The sequence below is a fragment of the Ranitomeya variabilis genome, chromosome 5 (genome assembly GCF_051348905.1).
Source record: "Ranitomeya variabilis isolate aRanVar5 chromosome 5, aRanVar5.hap1, whole genome shotgun sequence".
NCBI classification, from domain to species: domain Eukaryota; kingdom Metazoa; phylum Chordata; class Amphibia; order Anura; family Dendrobatidae; genus Ranitomeya; species Ranitomeya variabilis.
Window position 1 is genome coordinate 510,700,100 of NC_135236.1, and position 16,359 is coordinate 510,716,458.

General features: G+C 45.0%; 1 protein-coding gene across 1 annotated transcript in view; it reads left to right on the top strand.

The window, feature by feature from the left end:
• The window catches only part of PDE6A (phosphodiesterase 6A), a 130,598-nt gene that overhangs the window by 76,813 nt on the left and 37,426 nt on the right, over positions 1–16,359 (top strand). The window contains exons 13-16 of the mRNA XM_077261143.1: positions 803–903; positions 7,989–8,096; positions 8,402–8,465; positions 14,367–14,441. Coding sequence (XP_077117258.1) covers positions 803–903; positions 7,989–8,096; positions 8,402–8,465; positions 14,367–14,441 — 348 coding nt within the window. The remainder of the gene's footprint in view (positions 1–802; positions 904–7,988; positions 8,097–8,401; positions 8,466–14,366; positions 14,442–16,359) is intronic.

Below are 16,359 nucleotides of genomic sequence, written 5' to 3' on the forward strand. Positions count from 1 at the left end.
GTTTCTCCAAGAATGGGAGGTGGGACTGTTGGAATGGAACCTGGGTGGAGTCTCAAGGGGTCTGAAACTTTTGCCAGTTTGGTGCCCCAAAATTACTGGTGGCAGCCATAGTTACCTTCACAATTTGTAATTTGCATTATTAAGGTGGATTTACAAATATACAAAGAAGTAATCCACACTATCACTGCTCTGAACAATATTGGGTAATATTAAACAGGGATTTTGAATAATTACCAGTGCTCAACATAGATCAGATAATTTATTATCATCTGCATGACAGATCCATTTAAACATGGGGATGATCTTACATTTTAATTTAGTGGGTCAGTCATAGACCTGACTGATGTTATAGTATTCACCTGACATTTTAATGCACCACTTCAGTATTTTTTTCTATTTTACCACTGGACTGGTGCTTCTAATCTAAGGTCCCTGTCCCCGATATTATTCTTATAGTCACCTGCGGCCCTCTTCACCTTTTATCATCGATCTTATCATCAGTCTCCGGCAGTGATTCATAGAGGGAGCCGGAGCTCTCTCTTCTTTTTGATTATTCATATGTCTAGAGGCGGAGATAGTGGCGACAGCATTGACTGGGCCCCGGGCTCACATGACAAAACAACCTCACATGAACCCCGGGAACACGAGTGCAGACACCGCTGGAACGGCGCCGGCACTGGAGGTGATCATAAATGCTCTTATTTTAACAGGGCCAAACATTCAGATTGAGGAGAGATTGTCCTAGTAGAGCTCAACCCTTTTAAGTATATCCAGCTGATGCCTTGTGTCTTGTTTCTCACAGTCAATAAACATCTACCAAAACCTGAACAGGAGACAATATGATCACGCCATCCATATGATGGATATTGCAATTATAGCAACAGACTTGGCTTTGTATTTCAAGTAAGTATCCATAAGATTTTCTACCTTGGGAAGATAATACATTCCTCACCAGTGAATTTGCAACACCAAGAAGGGAACGTTCTTGAATTATGGAAATCACAGGATCTATAGACATGTTAATGATATGCAAATGATGAAAAAATGGAAAACAAATTTTGAAAACATCTCGATTTCGTCAGTATCGAGAATGAGCGCTTCAAGCAGAAATGCACACTTACACGCCTTGGCATGCTATCAGTGAGGCTGTTAATGCTTGTCTGTGGAATGTTCTGCCACATGAATAATAATAAATATGTTATTTCTATAGCGCCAACATATTCCGCAGCACTTTACATTTTAGAGGGGACTTGTACAGACAACGGACATTACAGCATAACAATAAACACATAGATCAACAGATACCAAAAGGAATCAGGGCCCTGCTCGCAAGCTTACAATCTATGAGAAAATAGGGGAGACATGAAAGGTGGATGGTAACAATTGCTTTCATTGTACTGTCCAGCCATCAATGTAAAAAATGCACTTGGACATATAAATCATCAAGATCCGCTGCTGGCAACTTCCTTTACAATTGCCAAACAATGACATTCCAGATGTGCTTGATGGTAGACATGTCTGGAGATGCAGCAGGCCATGGTAGCACATTTAGGCCAGGCAGGTTGCTCACAGGAGCACAAGCAATGTGTGACCTTGTGTTGTCATGTTGAAAGATTACTTCTGTGACACTTTGGAGGAATGGTTGTGCCACTGATTCCACAATTAAATCAATGTAACACGGAGATATTAGTGTATTAGGGTACCTGGAATAAAGACTAGAGGGGTCCAGCTACCATACATTATGCCAACGCACACCATAATCCTGGGAGAAGCAAATGAGATTGGAATGACTTCTTCAAGACATGCCACTTTTGTATTGGACACAATGATAGCCAGAGATTGGTCTGGAAAACCACGTGGGTAACACCATGAAGAGGCTGTGCAGGACTATGATGTATGGTAGCATAATGTATAGTAACCTGACTCCTATTGTCCTATTCTAGGTACACTAACAGATCAGCATTACATTGATTTGCTCATAGAACCAGAGTTATCGCCATTTCTCCAGTGTCCCAGTAGCTGCTTTTCAACATAACAACTCCAGGTCACTTGTTACTCATGTTTTTTTGAGTAGTCTGTGTAGCGTAAATGTGCTGTCATAGCTTGCCATTGCCAAATCTAGGACATCATTGATCAACAATTATAAAAGAAGCTGCCAGCAGAGGATTTTGATGATTTGCTTGTTCAAATGCATTCAGTATGCCAGAACATTCCTCAGACAACCATTAATAACCTTATAACATGTAATAATAATTTAAACACCATAGTGACTGTAAAATCTGGAACTTAATGTAATACAGTAAGTAAAATATTGCTAACAGAAGCTCGCAGCACACACTGTAGGACTCAAAATTGCACAAGTGGCTTAAGACAAAGAATATACAGTATAGTGAAATCTGTTCTGTGAGCTGCCACTGTCTTTTGCTGGTTCTGATATAGGATTTTATTTTTACTGATGAAAAAAATCACATTTGGATTGTTACCCAAATATACAGTTGCTTTATTCAGAATATTGGGCTTAATTTTGCAATCCTTATTGTAAAAAGCCTTATAGGAGAACTAGAGAGGGGTAAAAGATGGCCACCCACTAGATGCCATAGGCGGAATATTTTTAAGAGATTGTCCTGCAGCGATGACATGACATGCATCAATATGACCACTGGAGACAGTCAATTACCTCGTTACATGCAAGTATCCCAAAATCTGTACACCGGACCAAGGGATATGCTTCATATGTAGTGACAAGTTAGATTCTAATATGCATAAAGGTTCTTCACAGTTAGAGTAGTGAAACAATGGATAATGCTTCAACTCAAGAAATAGTAATGGCAGACAACAAGAAACGGCTATTTAAAAAATGGTAAAAACATTGTCAGAATTAAACAGTGTTATAATTACGGTAATTAGCAGGGGAGTTACGTTTTGATTTCCTCATTATCGGCACCTAGGTCTGACGAATGTTGAACTGTATGGAGAAATGTGTTTATACTGTCTAACAGTGACTACTTTTACAGTAAAGCTAAGTATTTTTTTAATCTATTAGTAAAGTAATATTACTATTTTCAAACTTTTAAATTACCAGATTTCTTCTTAACAGCGGCATTCTATAAATGCACATTATCTCCTAATGAAACCGTTCTATCTGCAGAATTAATACTTTAGAATTCCCATTACTGTTGCCTCTGTTAAAGAACTAGATTTATGTAAGTTGAATTTTTTGGCTTCAAAATTCCAATCGCTTTAGACTTCTTGACTTTCTAAACATTCTCTTCACCAGACTTGTAAGGGTTTTATTATAATATGATCTGAATGTGGTAGAATTCACCTTAATTGATATCATAGGAGTGGTCCGAAATTGATATTGATTTCCATCTTAAATGTCTATTTATTTTCTAATATATAATTGCCTAGAATACTACTTCCTGCAATTTGTGCCAACTTCCGTGGCTTTGTCCGGAGCTATTGTCCGGAGCTATTGTCCGGAGCTAATGTCCGGAGCTAATGTCTGGAGATAAGTGACGTCACCAGTGTCCTACACCCAGGCAGAGCACAGGGGCCCCAGGCAGCATATGGGGCCCCAGGCAGAGCACAGTGGCCCCAGGCAGAGCACAGGGGCCCCAGGCAGCATATGGGGCCCCAGGCAGAGCACAGTGGTCCCAGGCAGAGCACAGGGGCCCCAGGCAGCCTATGGGGCCCCAGGCAGAGCACAGTGGCCCCAGGCAGAGCACAGGGGCCCCAGGCAGCATATGGGGCCCCAGGCAGAGCACAGGGGCCCCAGGCAGCATATGGGGCCCCAGGCAGAGCACAGTGGCCCCAGGCAGAGCACAGGGGCCCCAGGCAGAACATGGGGCCCCAGGCAGAGCACAGGGGCCCCAGGCAGAGCACAGGGGCCCCAGGCAGCATATGGGGCCCCAGGCAGAGCACAGGGGCCCCAGGCAGCATATGGGGCCCCAGGCAGAGCACAGGGGCCCCAGGCAGCATATGGGGCCCCAGGCAGAGCACAGTGGCCCCAGGCAGAACATGGGGCCCCAGGCAGAGCACAGGGGCCCCAGGCAGAGCACAGGGGCCCCAGGCAGCATATGGGGCCCCAGGCAGAGCACAGGGGCCCCAGGCAGCATATGGGGCCCCAGGCAGAGCACAGTGGCCCCAGGCAGCATATGGGGCCCCAGGCAGAGCACAGTGGCCCCAGGCAGAGCACAGGGGCCCCAGGCAGCATATGGGGCCCCAGGCAGAGCACAGTGGTCCCAGGCAGAGCACAGGGGCCCCAGGCAGCTTATGGGGCCCCAGGCAGAGCACAGTGGCCCCAGGCAGAACATGGGGCCCCAGGCAGAGCACAGTGGCCCCAGGCAGAGCACAGGGGCCCCAGGCAGAACATGGGGCCCCAGGCAGAGCACAGGGGCCCCAGGCAGCATATGGGGCCCCAGGCAGAGCACAGGGGCCCCAGGCAGCATATGGGGCCCCAGGCAGAGCACAGTGGCCCCAGGCAGAGCACACACCAAATCGGAGGCCGAGGGGCCCCGCCAACCAAATCGGAGGCCGAGGGGCCCCGCCAACCAAATCGGAGGCCGAGGAGCCCCGCCCACCAAATCGAAGGCCGAGCGGCCCAGCCCACCAAAGCGGAGGCCGAGGGGCCCGGCCCCGCCCACCAAAGCGGAGGCCGAGGGGCCCCAACCACCACATCGGAGGCCGAGGGGCCCCGCCCACCAAATCGGAGGCCGAGGGTCCCCGCCCACCAAATCGGAGGCCGAGGGTCCCCGCCCACCAAATCGGAGGCCGAGGGTCCCCGCCCACCAAATCGGAGGCCGAGGGTCCCCGCCCACCAAATTGGAGGCCGAGGGTCCCCGCCCACCAAATCGGAGGCCGAGGGGCCCCGCCTACCAAATCGGAGGCCGAGGGTCCCCGCCCACCAAATCGGAGGCCGAGGGTCCCCGCCCACCAAATCGGAGGCCGAGGGGCCCCGCCCACCAAATCGGAGGCCGAGAGTCCCCGCCCACCAAATCGGAGGCCGAGGGGCCCCGCCCACCACATCGGAGGCCGAGGGGCCCCGCCCACCAAATCGGAGGCCGAGGGTCCCCACCCACCAAATCGGAGGCCGAGGGTCCCCGCCCACCAAATCGGAGGCCGAGGGTCCCTGCCCACCAAATTGGAGGCTGAGGGTCCCCGCCCACCAAATCGGAGGCCGAGGGTCCCCGCCCACCAAATCGGAGGCCGAGGGGCCCCACCAACCAAATCGGAGGCCGAGGAGCCCCGCCCACCAAATCGAAGGCCGAGCGGCCCCGCCCACCAAAGCGGAGGCAGAGGGACCCCGCCCACCAAATCGGAGGCCGTGGGGCCCCGCCAACCAAAGCGGAGGCCGAGAGTCCCCGCCCACCAAATCGGAGGCAGAGGGACCCCGCCCACCAAATCGGAGGCCGAGGGGCCCCGCCCACCAAAGCGGAGGCCGAGGGTCCCTGCCCACCAAATCGGAGGTCGAGGGTCCCCGCCCACCAAATCGGAGGCCGAGGGTCCCCGCCCACCAAATCGAAGGCCGGTCCCCGCCCACCAAATCGGAGGCCGAGGGTCCCCACCCACCAAATCGGAGGACGAGGGGCCCCACCAACCAAATCGGAGGCCGAGGAGCCCCGCCCACCAAAAGTAAGTGCGGCCCCAAAAGTAAGTGCGCCCCCGGGTGCAAAAGTAAGTGCGCCCCCGGGTGCAAAAGTAAGTGCGCCCCCGGGTGCAAAAGTAAGTGCGCCCCCGGGTGCAAAAGTAAGTGCGCCCCCGGGTGCAAAAGTAAGTGTGCCCCCGGGTGCAAAAGTAAGTGCGCCTCCGGGTGCAAAAGTAAGTGCGCCCACGGGTGCAAAAGTAAGCGCGCCCCCGGCCCCGGGTGCAAAAGTAAGCGCGCCCCCCAGTCCTGTGTGTGAAAAGTGCTGCTGTAAAGCTGATAGCGCTGTTCAAGCACCATGTATTTCCTTCAGGAAATGCCCATCTAATATATAATTGCCTAGAATACTACTTCCTGCAATTTGTGCCAAGAAAGAACATACCAATATACATAGTTATTGATACATATTATTTATTATTTACATTATTGTTCTTAAGCAAAGAACCGTTGTTGTGGCATTTGCCACAACACGCAAAGTTGTTGTCTGATGTCTTTCATCACTCCCCTCATAAGCATGTTCATGGATCCTGTGTAACTGTAACTTAAATAACAAGAATTGTCAAGAGCTGGTGAGTGCAGCCATTTTTTGTTCTTTCTTACTATTATTTATTAATTGTATTATTCTTACATTTGAATAAATAAAGTATATATGGATTCTAGACTCCCGATTCTTTAGAATCGGGCTGCCATCTAGTAATAGCATAATAGTTTTTCTAACATGCTTTAAATGAAAAGTCTCTAATTTAACAGCTTTATTTTATTTTGACTTATTTTCATTTTTATACTCTTTGTTTTGAAAATGCCCAGTGCATGCTGGGATACTCAAATGAGATGTCATCAGGGGCAGAGTCTGCAGCATCTGTCCCCACCCTGAAACGAAACGTCATCAGTAATATCCGTTTCAGGGTCTGGGCTAGTCTCTGGCGTACTTTGAATGGGTCAGTTGACAATGCTGAGCACGAGCTCCCTTCTTAATGTGCAATATTTTTCTTAGTTCAAAGTGACAGTGCGCTCCTTCACCAGATCTGATGAGAAGTGACGAGCCAGCAATAGAGTGCACTGTCAGTGCACTTTGTAAGGAGATAACTGGGAGAACACAGACTTGCCCAGGCCCTAAAATGGATGTCACAGATGATGCTTCATTTCAGGGTGGGGACAGAGGCTGCAGCAGTCTCCTGATGATGTCCCATTTCAGTATTCCAGCATGCACTGTGAAATCTCAAACAAGCATCATCAAAATGAAAATGAGTAAAAAAAAAACAGACAGATTAGTGAGCGAGGAATAAGAACTTTTAATTAAACCATATTAGAAACACGATTATAATATTAAAATAAATAGAGCGACATATACAATTAAAATCAAGATTAGTTTTGAAACACCCCTTTAAGTAATCACTTTTAGTGATCAAATCAATCTCCCATGAAATCAAGTTTAAGTCGAATTTCATTGTCCCAACAAATTTGAACAACTAGCAATTCTATTAGGGCTATTTGCAATCTTCTCTAGTGTGTAAAATGTCAATGAGCATCAGTCACAGGAAGCTAACACGACCACACATGCGACTGGTATAGCACAGCAAATCAGGAGGGAATATCATAGCCTGTATAAAAGCCAAAACAGGGATTGCAGCAACCTTTTTAGGGGATTTTAAGCTAATAAGAGGAACAGCCCAGCACAGACCAGAAGACAGTCCTCAAAGCATTGAACAAATGCTTCAGTCAGTAATAAGTACAATGAAAGCAAGAAGGTGAGAGAAGTAATTAATCTGCAATGTAGATTTGTAATCAATAGGGAGGGAAAGAGAGGGGCAAGTGGCAGCAGCCATTCAGTGTCAGGCCAAGTACTGGGGGCTTTCTCTTTCTCTCTACCTCTCTCAATTTTTTGAACAAGTGGACTACAATTCACCAAAAATACAGTCCCTATAAATTGAATTTTGCAGAAAAATGCAAATTTCAAAAGATTTGATCATCTCTACTCACTTTCATTTATATTCACATGTCTTTGGTCTAGGGAGACGGTGCGTCACATAATACAATGGTTGGGATTTACTTTTGTTTGTGAAAGGTAGCCAATTTAATATGACTACGGTATACTGAAAAACATTTGTTAAGGGACTAAGTGAAGTAGACTGACAGCCATAAGTACCTAAAGTCCATAGCAGATTATTTAAGCTATCACTAGTAAAAAAAATGTAAGCGTTCATTCACACATTGCGGTCATGTCGATATTTATAGTTTATATGTAGGCGATATTTTGATTGGTATTACTTTTTTCATATGGGACATATCTTTGAAGTGAAAATGCAACAAATATTTAAAAGATTTTCTCTTTTTTTTCATACAGGAAGAGGGCCATGTTTCAGAAGATAGTAGACCAGTCCAAAACATATGACAGTGAGCAGGCTTGGACGGAGTATCTGATGCTAGAACAGACTCGCAAAGAAATTGTCATGTATGTAGCATGTCACTATCAATTTCGTGTTAGTTGTGCTTTAATCATTTTTCAAAAAAATATTTTATTTAATTTAATTTCAATTTAGCATTCATGTCGGTACTATATAAGAAAACATGAAGGGCCCAGTTCAATGATTATCCCATCTCTATGCAATTACTGCAGGAAGATTGATGGGATATGTTATTTCTTGGAGATATATTGTAGAATAATATGGCATTAGGTCACCGGTTTATCTAAAAATCCATACAATAAAGCAGCACTTTATTATCAGGACAAATTATTTGAATTTTCTTCCTTGTTAGGGCAATGATGATGACCGCGTGTGATCTGTCAGCCATTGCAAAACCCTGGGAGATTCAGAGCAAGGTATACTAACCCAATCTATGTAAAAATACATTTATAAGTCTCTATTAAAGGAATATGTCACCATGATTTTGCTGTGTAATCTGTGAGCACCATAATGTAGTAGCAGAGACCCTGATCCCAGTGATATGTCACTTATTGGGCTATGTTTTGCTGTTTCAATGCAATACATGTTTTATCAGCAAGAGATTATCAGTACAGGACCTCTGGCATCATGCCTGCTAGTCCAACCAAGCGCCCATCACTGAATAGCAGCTCTCTGTCACTATACAATCCATTGTACACAAAAAGCTGTGGAGGGGATATACACAGCTCAACAACTGAGCTCTGCTAGATCTTCAGCAGAGAAAATGGTGACACTATCATAACTGCTGCACCCAATAAACTAAATGATACATTGCTGGAATCAGGGTCTCTGTCCCTCATGCTGCTCACAGATTACATGTAAATCACCAATGGAAGAAAACCACAAGCCAAATAGGACAGATATATAATTCCATTACTGCAATAAATAGTGTAAAAATCATATAAATAATAGGGCAGCATACAGTGAGGCTAAAAAGGTGGGAGCGCCTGAGCACAATAACATATAAATCCCCTGCAGTCTCTCTCTCTCTCTCTCTCTCTCTCTCTCTCTCTCTCTCTCTCTCTCTATATATATATATATATATATATATATACAGTGGGGAAGAAAAGTATTTAGTCAGCCACCAATTGTGCAAGTTCTCCCACTTAAAAAAATGAGAGAGGCCTGTAATTGACATCATAGATAGACCACAACTATGAGTCAAAATGAAAAGACAAATCCAGAAAATCACCTTGTCTGATTTGGCCAAGATTTATTTTACAAAATATGATGGAAAATCAGTATTTGGTCATTAACAAAAGTTCATCTCAATATTTTGTTATATATCCTTTGTTGGCAATGACAGAGGTCAAACGTTTTCTGTAAGTCTTCACAGGGTTGGCACACACTGTTGGTGGTATGTTGGTCCATTCCTCCATGCAGATCTCCTCTAGAGCAGTGATGTTTTGGGCCTGTCGCTGGCCAACACAGATTTTCAACTCCCTCCAAAGATTTTCTATGGAGTTGAGATCTGGAGACTGGCTAGGCCACTCCTCAACCTTCATATGCTTCTTACGAAGCCACTCCTTCATTGCTCTGGCAGTGTGCTTGGGATCATTATCATGATGAAAGACCCATCCACGTTTCATCTTCAATGCCCTTGTTGATGTAAGGAGGTTTGCACTCAAGATCTCATGATACATAGCCCCATTCATTCTTTCATGTAAACGTATCAGTCATCCTGGTCCCTTTGCAGAGAAACAACCCCAAAGCATAATGTTGCCACCCCCATGCTTCACAGTAGGTATGGTGTTCTTTGGATGCAACTCAGCATTCGGTCTCCTCCAAATATGATGAGTTTTGTTTCTACCAAACAGTTCTACTTTGGTTTCATCAGACCATATGACATTCCCTCAATACTCTTCTGGATAATCCAAATGCTCTCTAGCAAACTTCAGACGGGCCCGGACATGTACTGGCTTAAGCAAGGGGACATGTCTGGCACTGCAGGATCTAAGTCCCTGGCGGTGTAGTGTGTTACTGATGGTTGCCTTTGTTACGGTGGTCCCAGCTCTATGCAGGTCATTCACTAGTTCCCCCGTGTGGTTCTGGGATTTTTGCTCACCGTTCTTGTGCTCATTTTGACCCCACGGGGTGAGAGCCCCAGATCAAGGGAGATAATCAGTGTTCTTGTATGTCTTCCATTTTCTTACTATTGCTCCCACAGTTGATTACATCACACCAAGCTGTTTGCCTATTGCAGATTCAGTCTTCCCAGCCTGATGCAGGGCTACAATTTTTTTTCTGTTGCCCTTCGACAGCTCTTTGGTCTTCACCATAGTGGAGTTTGGAGTTTGACTGTTTGAGGTTGTGGACAAGTGTCTTTTATACTGATACCAAGTTCAAACAGGTGCCATTACTACAGGCAATGAGTGGAGGACAGAGGAGCCTCTTAAAGAAGAAGTTACAGGTCTGTGAGAGCCAGAAATCTTGCATGTTTTAGGTGACCAAATACTTATTTTCCACCATAATTTGCTAAATAAATCTTGCCAAATTAGACAAGGTGATTTTCTGGATTTGTTTTCTCATTTTGACTCTCATAGTTGTGGTCTACCTATGATGTCAATTACAGGCCTCTCTCATCTTTTTAAGTGGGAGAACTTGCACAATTGGTGGCTGACTAAATATATATATTATAATATATGTATACTATGTACCAGTCTGTCACTGTAAACTTGTTTACTGTAAACGATATTTATAACTCTGTACGTAACCCCTTTCTCATGTACAGCACCATGGAATTAATGGTGCTATATAAATAAATAATAATAATAATAATAATAAATGATATCAGGCATCAAGTGTGATGAAAGATTAATTACGGTATGTCTGACATGTATTACAATATATAATACATAAATACATATACAATATATAATAAATATTATAATTTCATATCAGACATCATTAATCTTTTGCCACACTTGATATTTATTATACTATATATATATATATATATATATATATATATATATATATATATATATATATATATATATATATATATATATATATATATATATATATATACATATTGGGACTGTAAGGGATTTATGTTTTTGTGCACAGGTGCCACCTTTAGTCTCATTATATGTTGCCCCATTTTATATATATATATATACATATATATATATGTATATATATATATATACCGTATATATATATATATATATATATATATATACATAAAATTTTCTTTCACTATTATTACTAATATTCATTTTTTTTCAAATAGCAAAAATGTATTTCTCCCATTAGTGATATTAGATGAATGTACACTGCTCAAAATAACAAAGGGAACACTAAAATCCCACATCCTAGATGTCACTGAATGAAATATTCCAGTTGTAAATCTTTATTCATTACATAATGGAATGTGTTGAGAACAATAAAACCTAAAAATGATCAATGTAAATCACAACTAATATCCCACGGAGGTCTGGAATTGGAATGATGCTCAAAATCAAAGTGGAAAATGAAGTTACAGGCTGATCCAACTTCAGTAAAAATGCCTAAAAACAAGGAAATGATGCTCAGTAGTACGTGTGGCCTCCACGTGCCTGTATGATCTTCCTACAATGCCTGGGCATGCTCCTGATGAGGCGGCGGATGGTCTCCTGAGGGATCTCCTCCCAGACCTGGACTAAAGCACCCGTCGTCAACTCCTGGACAGTCTGTAGTGCAACGTGACGCTGGTGGATGGTTGTAGACATGATGTCCCAGATGTGTTCAATTGGATTCAGGTCTGGGGAACGGGTGGGCCAGTCCATATCTTCAATGCCTTCAGCCTGCAGGAACTGCTGACACACTCCAACCACATGAGGTCTGGCATTGTCTTGCATTAGGAAGAACCCAGGGCCAACCGCACCAGCATATGGTCTCACAAGGGGTCTGAGGATCTCATCTCGGTACCTAACGGCAGTCAAGCTACCTCTGCAGAGCACATGGAGGGCATGTGCGGCCCTCCAAAAAAATGCCACCCACACCATTACTGACCCACTGCCAAACCGGTCATTCTGAAGGATGTTGCATGCAGCAGATCACTAAACATGACATCTCCAGACTCTGTCACATCTGTCACATGTGCTCAGTGTGAACCTGCTTTCATCTGTGAAGAGCACAGGGCTCCAGTGGCTCCTGGTGTTCTGTGGCAAATGCCAAGCGTCCTGCACGGTGTTGGGCTGTGTGCACAACCCCCATCTGTGGACATCGGGCACTCAGACCATCCTCATGGGTCGGTTTCTAACCGTTTGTGTAGACACATGCACATTTGTGGCCTGCTGGTTGTCATTGTGCAGGGCTCTAGCAGTGCTCCTCCTGTTCCGCCTTGCACAAAGGCTGAGGTAGCGGTCCTGCTGCTGGGTTGTTGCCCTCCTACGGCCCCTGTCAGGACTCTGAACATTTTTTATTACCTTTTGTGCATTACTGCCCTTTTCCAAGATGGCGTCTTTGGACTCATGTGCACTGTGTCTTCCTGCTATAAAACTCCACCCCAGCCTTCAGTCTGTGCTAGAGTATTTTGCCTTGCATCCAGCTCCTGACCTCTGGTGACTCCCTGGCTATATACCTGCTCCTGTGAACCTGTGGGGTTATCCTGCTACTCTGCTCTGAGTTCCTGCTGCATACACCAGTTCCAGTAATCCTCCTTCATCTGCTGCTCGTGTTTGCTTCCATCTGCATTTGCTGGACATGTAAGCTGTTTCTGCTCTGCAAGAACCTGAGACTATTACCCAGACCTCCCTGGTTGAGCTAATATATTATTTGAACTGCCTTATAAGCATATCTATCTGTGTTTTGGACTAAGCAAGGACTTATTCATGTCAAGTATCCTCAAGAATAATTGTGCTTCATAGACTTTCTGCGTAACTGAATTTTCCTCTGAAGTTTCCTATAGACTGCTGAGCTGCATTTGATATTTGCACCAAGTGTTGTGGACTTGAGTTTCTCTCTGCACTTGTTTGAATCACCGTGTGATAATATAGACTTTACCACTTATAAAACTGTGTCCTGCAGTTGTCTTGTTTCACGCAAAGAGTCTCCTGAGTTATCCCCTATAATTATTACAGCCCCCTCCACATCTCCTGGTGTACTGGCCTGTCTCCTGGTAGCACCTCCAGCCTCTGGACACTATGCTGACAGACACAGCAAACCTTCTTGCCACAGCCTGCATTGATGTGCCATCCTGGATGAGCTGCACTACCTAAGCCACTTGTGTGGGTTGTAGAGTCCGGCTCATGCTACCACGAGTGTGAAAGCACAACCAACATTCAAAAGAGACCAAAACATCAGCCAGAAAGCATTGGTACTTAGATGTGAACTGTGGTCCCCACCTGCAGAACCACTCCTTTAATGAGGGTGTCTTGATAATTGCCAATAATTTCCATCTGTTGCCTATTCCATTTGCACAACAGCATGTGAAATTGATTGTCAAACAGTGTTGCTTCCTAAGTGGACAGTTTGATTTCACCGAAGTTTGATTTACTTGGAGTTATATTCTGTTGTTTAAGTGTTCCCTTTATTTTTTTGAGCAGTGTATAAACTTTTAGGCCTAGTGACATTGACTGTGGTTTTAGGTGTATGTCAGATTACATAGCAAGAAACGGCTGACATATTCCCTTTAATAAATTTCTGCTGCACTTGCATTCATATCTTTAAGTAATTTAAAGGGGATGTAATATCTAGTGGAATGTCACCGTATCAGGAGACCATTGGAGAGCAATGATTTTTAGAATGAGTGTTCAATAGATAGGTTAAGCCTGTTTGGCTTTCCTCAGATAATTCTGCTATTGAAATATAAATTCAACTGAGTGTAAAAGATTGGGAAAAACGTCGGTATAAAATAAGAAAGTCTTACCTTTGTTGCTATTAGCTGCATAACATTTAGACCAAGCTCAGATGTTCCTTTGCAACAGCTAGAACTTGTCATTTTGCCAGCATAATCTGTGTGTTCTTAGAAAGAAACCAACAAAAAATGAGTTGGTCACTGTGCAAAACTTTTGAGATGTCAAAATGACACATTAGAAGTTTTGATCAGTTGGATTCCAGGTGCAAAGAAGGTATTGAAGAATTTCTCGGCCGAGTACTGTGCCGCTTCATTCCTGAATGCCGTTTTTCACTCTTTTATACAGAGTAAATAATTGGTGTACGTTATCCTATCAGTGTGAATATGTGCAAAGTTACATTTTTCTATGTTCCATGACTGAGTTGATGAATAAGCAAATATAGGATCCAGTGTTGTAATATTGTAATAAATGTCACACTATTACTTTAACTTGTAGGTTGCTCTATTGGTTGCAGCTGAGTTTTGGGAACAGGGTGACCTGGAAAGAACTGTACTGCAACAAAACCCTATTGTAAGTTACTAAATGAAAGATTGTGAATAAGATTATCTAAAATTAGATACAATAAGATATCTGAAGTTGCCTGAATAAGATATTGTGAAGCAAATTACTGCATAGTCATTCTCACCAAAAAATAACTGCGTACGCTCAGGATACAACATGACCACAATGGCGTGTTTGATGCCGGACCTGGTCCTTAAAGCACAAGCAAGTGATCAGGCAGCTGAATGTTGTGTATCTAGCAACTAGAGACTGCTGGAGACTAGGGTTGAGCGACCTTTACTTTTATAGGATCGGGTCGGGTTTCACGAAACCCGACTTTTTCAAAAGTCGGGTTGAGTGAAATCGGCCGATCCTATAAAAAAGTCGGGGTCGGGGTCGGCCGAAACTCGAAACCCAATGCAGTGCATTGGGTTTCCAATGGTTCCCAGGGTCTGAAGGAGGGGAAACTCTCCTTCAGGCCCTGGGATCCATATTTAAGTGTAAAATAAAGAATTAAAATAAAAAATATCGCTATACTTACACTCTGATGCGCCCTGGTACTAAGCGGGAACCTTCCTTCCTTAGAATCAGCCTTCCAGGACCTTGCGGTGACGTCGCGGGGACGTCGCGGCTTGTGATTGGTCGCGCGGCCGCCCATGTGACCGCTCGCGCGACCAATCACAAGCCGCGACGTCACCGTGACGTCACCGAAGGTCCTGGAAGGGCTGATTCTTAGGAAGGAAGGCTGCCGGAAAGAAGCCGAGGGTGAGTATATTCCTATTAGGTATATACTCACCCTCGGACATGCCCTGCTTCTTTCTGGCAGCCTTCCTTCCTAAGAATCAGCCCTTCCAGGACCTTCGGTGACGTCGCGGCTTGTGATTGGTCGCGCGGCCGCCCATGTGACCGCTCGCACGACCAATCACAAGCCGCGACGTCCCCGCGACGTCACCGCAAGGTCCTGGAAGGCTGATTCTAAGGAAGGAAGGTTCCCGCTTAGTACCAGGGCGCATCAGAGTGTAAGTATAGCGATATTTTTTATTTTAATTCTTTATTTTACACTTAAATCTGAATTCCGATACCAATTCCCGATATCTTAAACATATCGGGAATCGGTATCGGAATTCCGATTCCAGATTCAGAAGATCGCCGACTTCATGGCCGACCCCACACAGGGGTCGGGTCGGGTTTCATGAAACCCGACTTTGCCAAAAGTCGGCGACTTCTGAAAATGGACACCCCTGGTCACAATTACTGTTATTGTGAATACGGTAGTTAAGCAAGCTGAAGATTAAATGATCTCTTTAACCCCTTAACGACCGCCGATACGCCTTTTAACGGCGGCCGCTAAGGGTACTTAATCCACAGCGCCGTTAATTAACAGCGCTGTGGAAAAAGTGAATAGCGCCCCCCAGAGTCGGATTTTCTCTGGGGTCTCGGTTGCCGAGGGTAGCCGAGACCCCAGAGAACATGATTCGGGGGGTCTTTACCGACCCCCGAGTTGCGATCGCCGGTAATTAACCGTTTACCGGCGGTCGCAACAAAAAAAAAAAAACGCGATTTGCCGTTTAATTTCTCTGTCCTCCGATGTGATCGCACATCGGAGGACAGAGAAATGTGGTCCCCGATGGCCCCCAATAGCCCCCCGATACTTACCTACCTCCCCCGGTGCTCCTCGTGTCTCCCCATGGGCGCCGCCATCTTTTTTCCGGGAAAAAATGGCGGGCGCACGCGCAGTGCGCCCGCCGCCCGGCACCCGGATGTTCTTTGGGGTCTCGGCTGCCGGGGGTAGCCGAGACCCCAAAGAACATGATCGGGGTCGGTTTGCACCGACCCCTGCTTTGCGATCGCCGGTAATTAACAGTTTACCGGCGACCGCAAAAAAAAAAAAAAAGCGATCAGTTATTTCTCTGTCCTCTGATGTGACCACACATCAGAGGACAGAGAA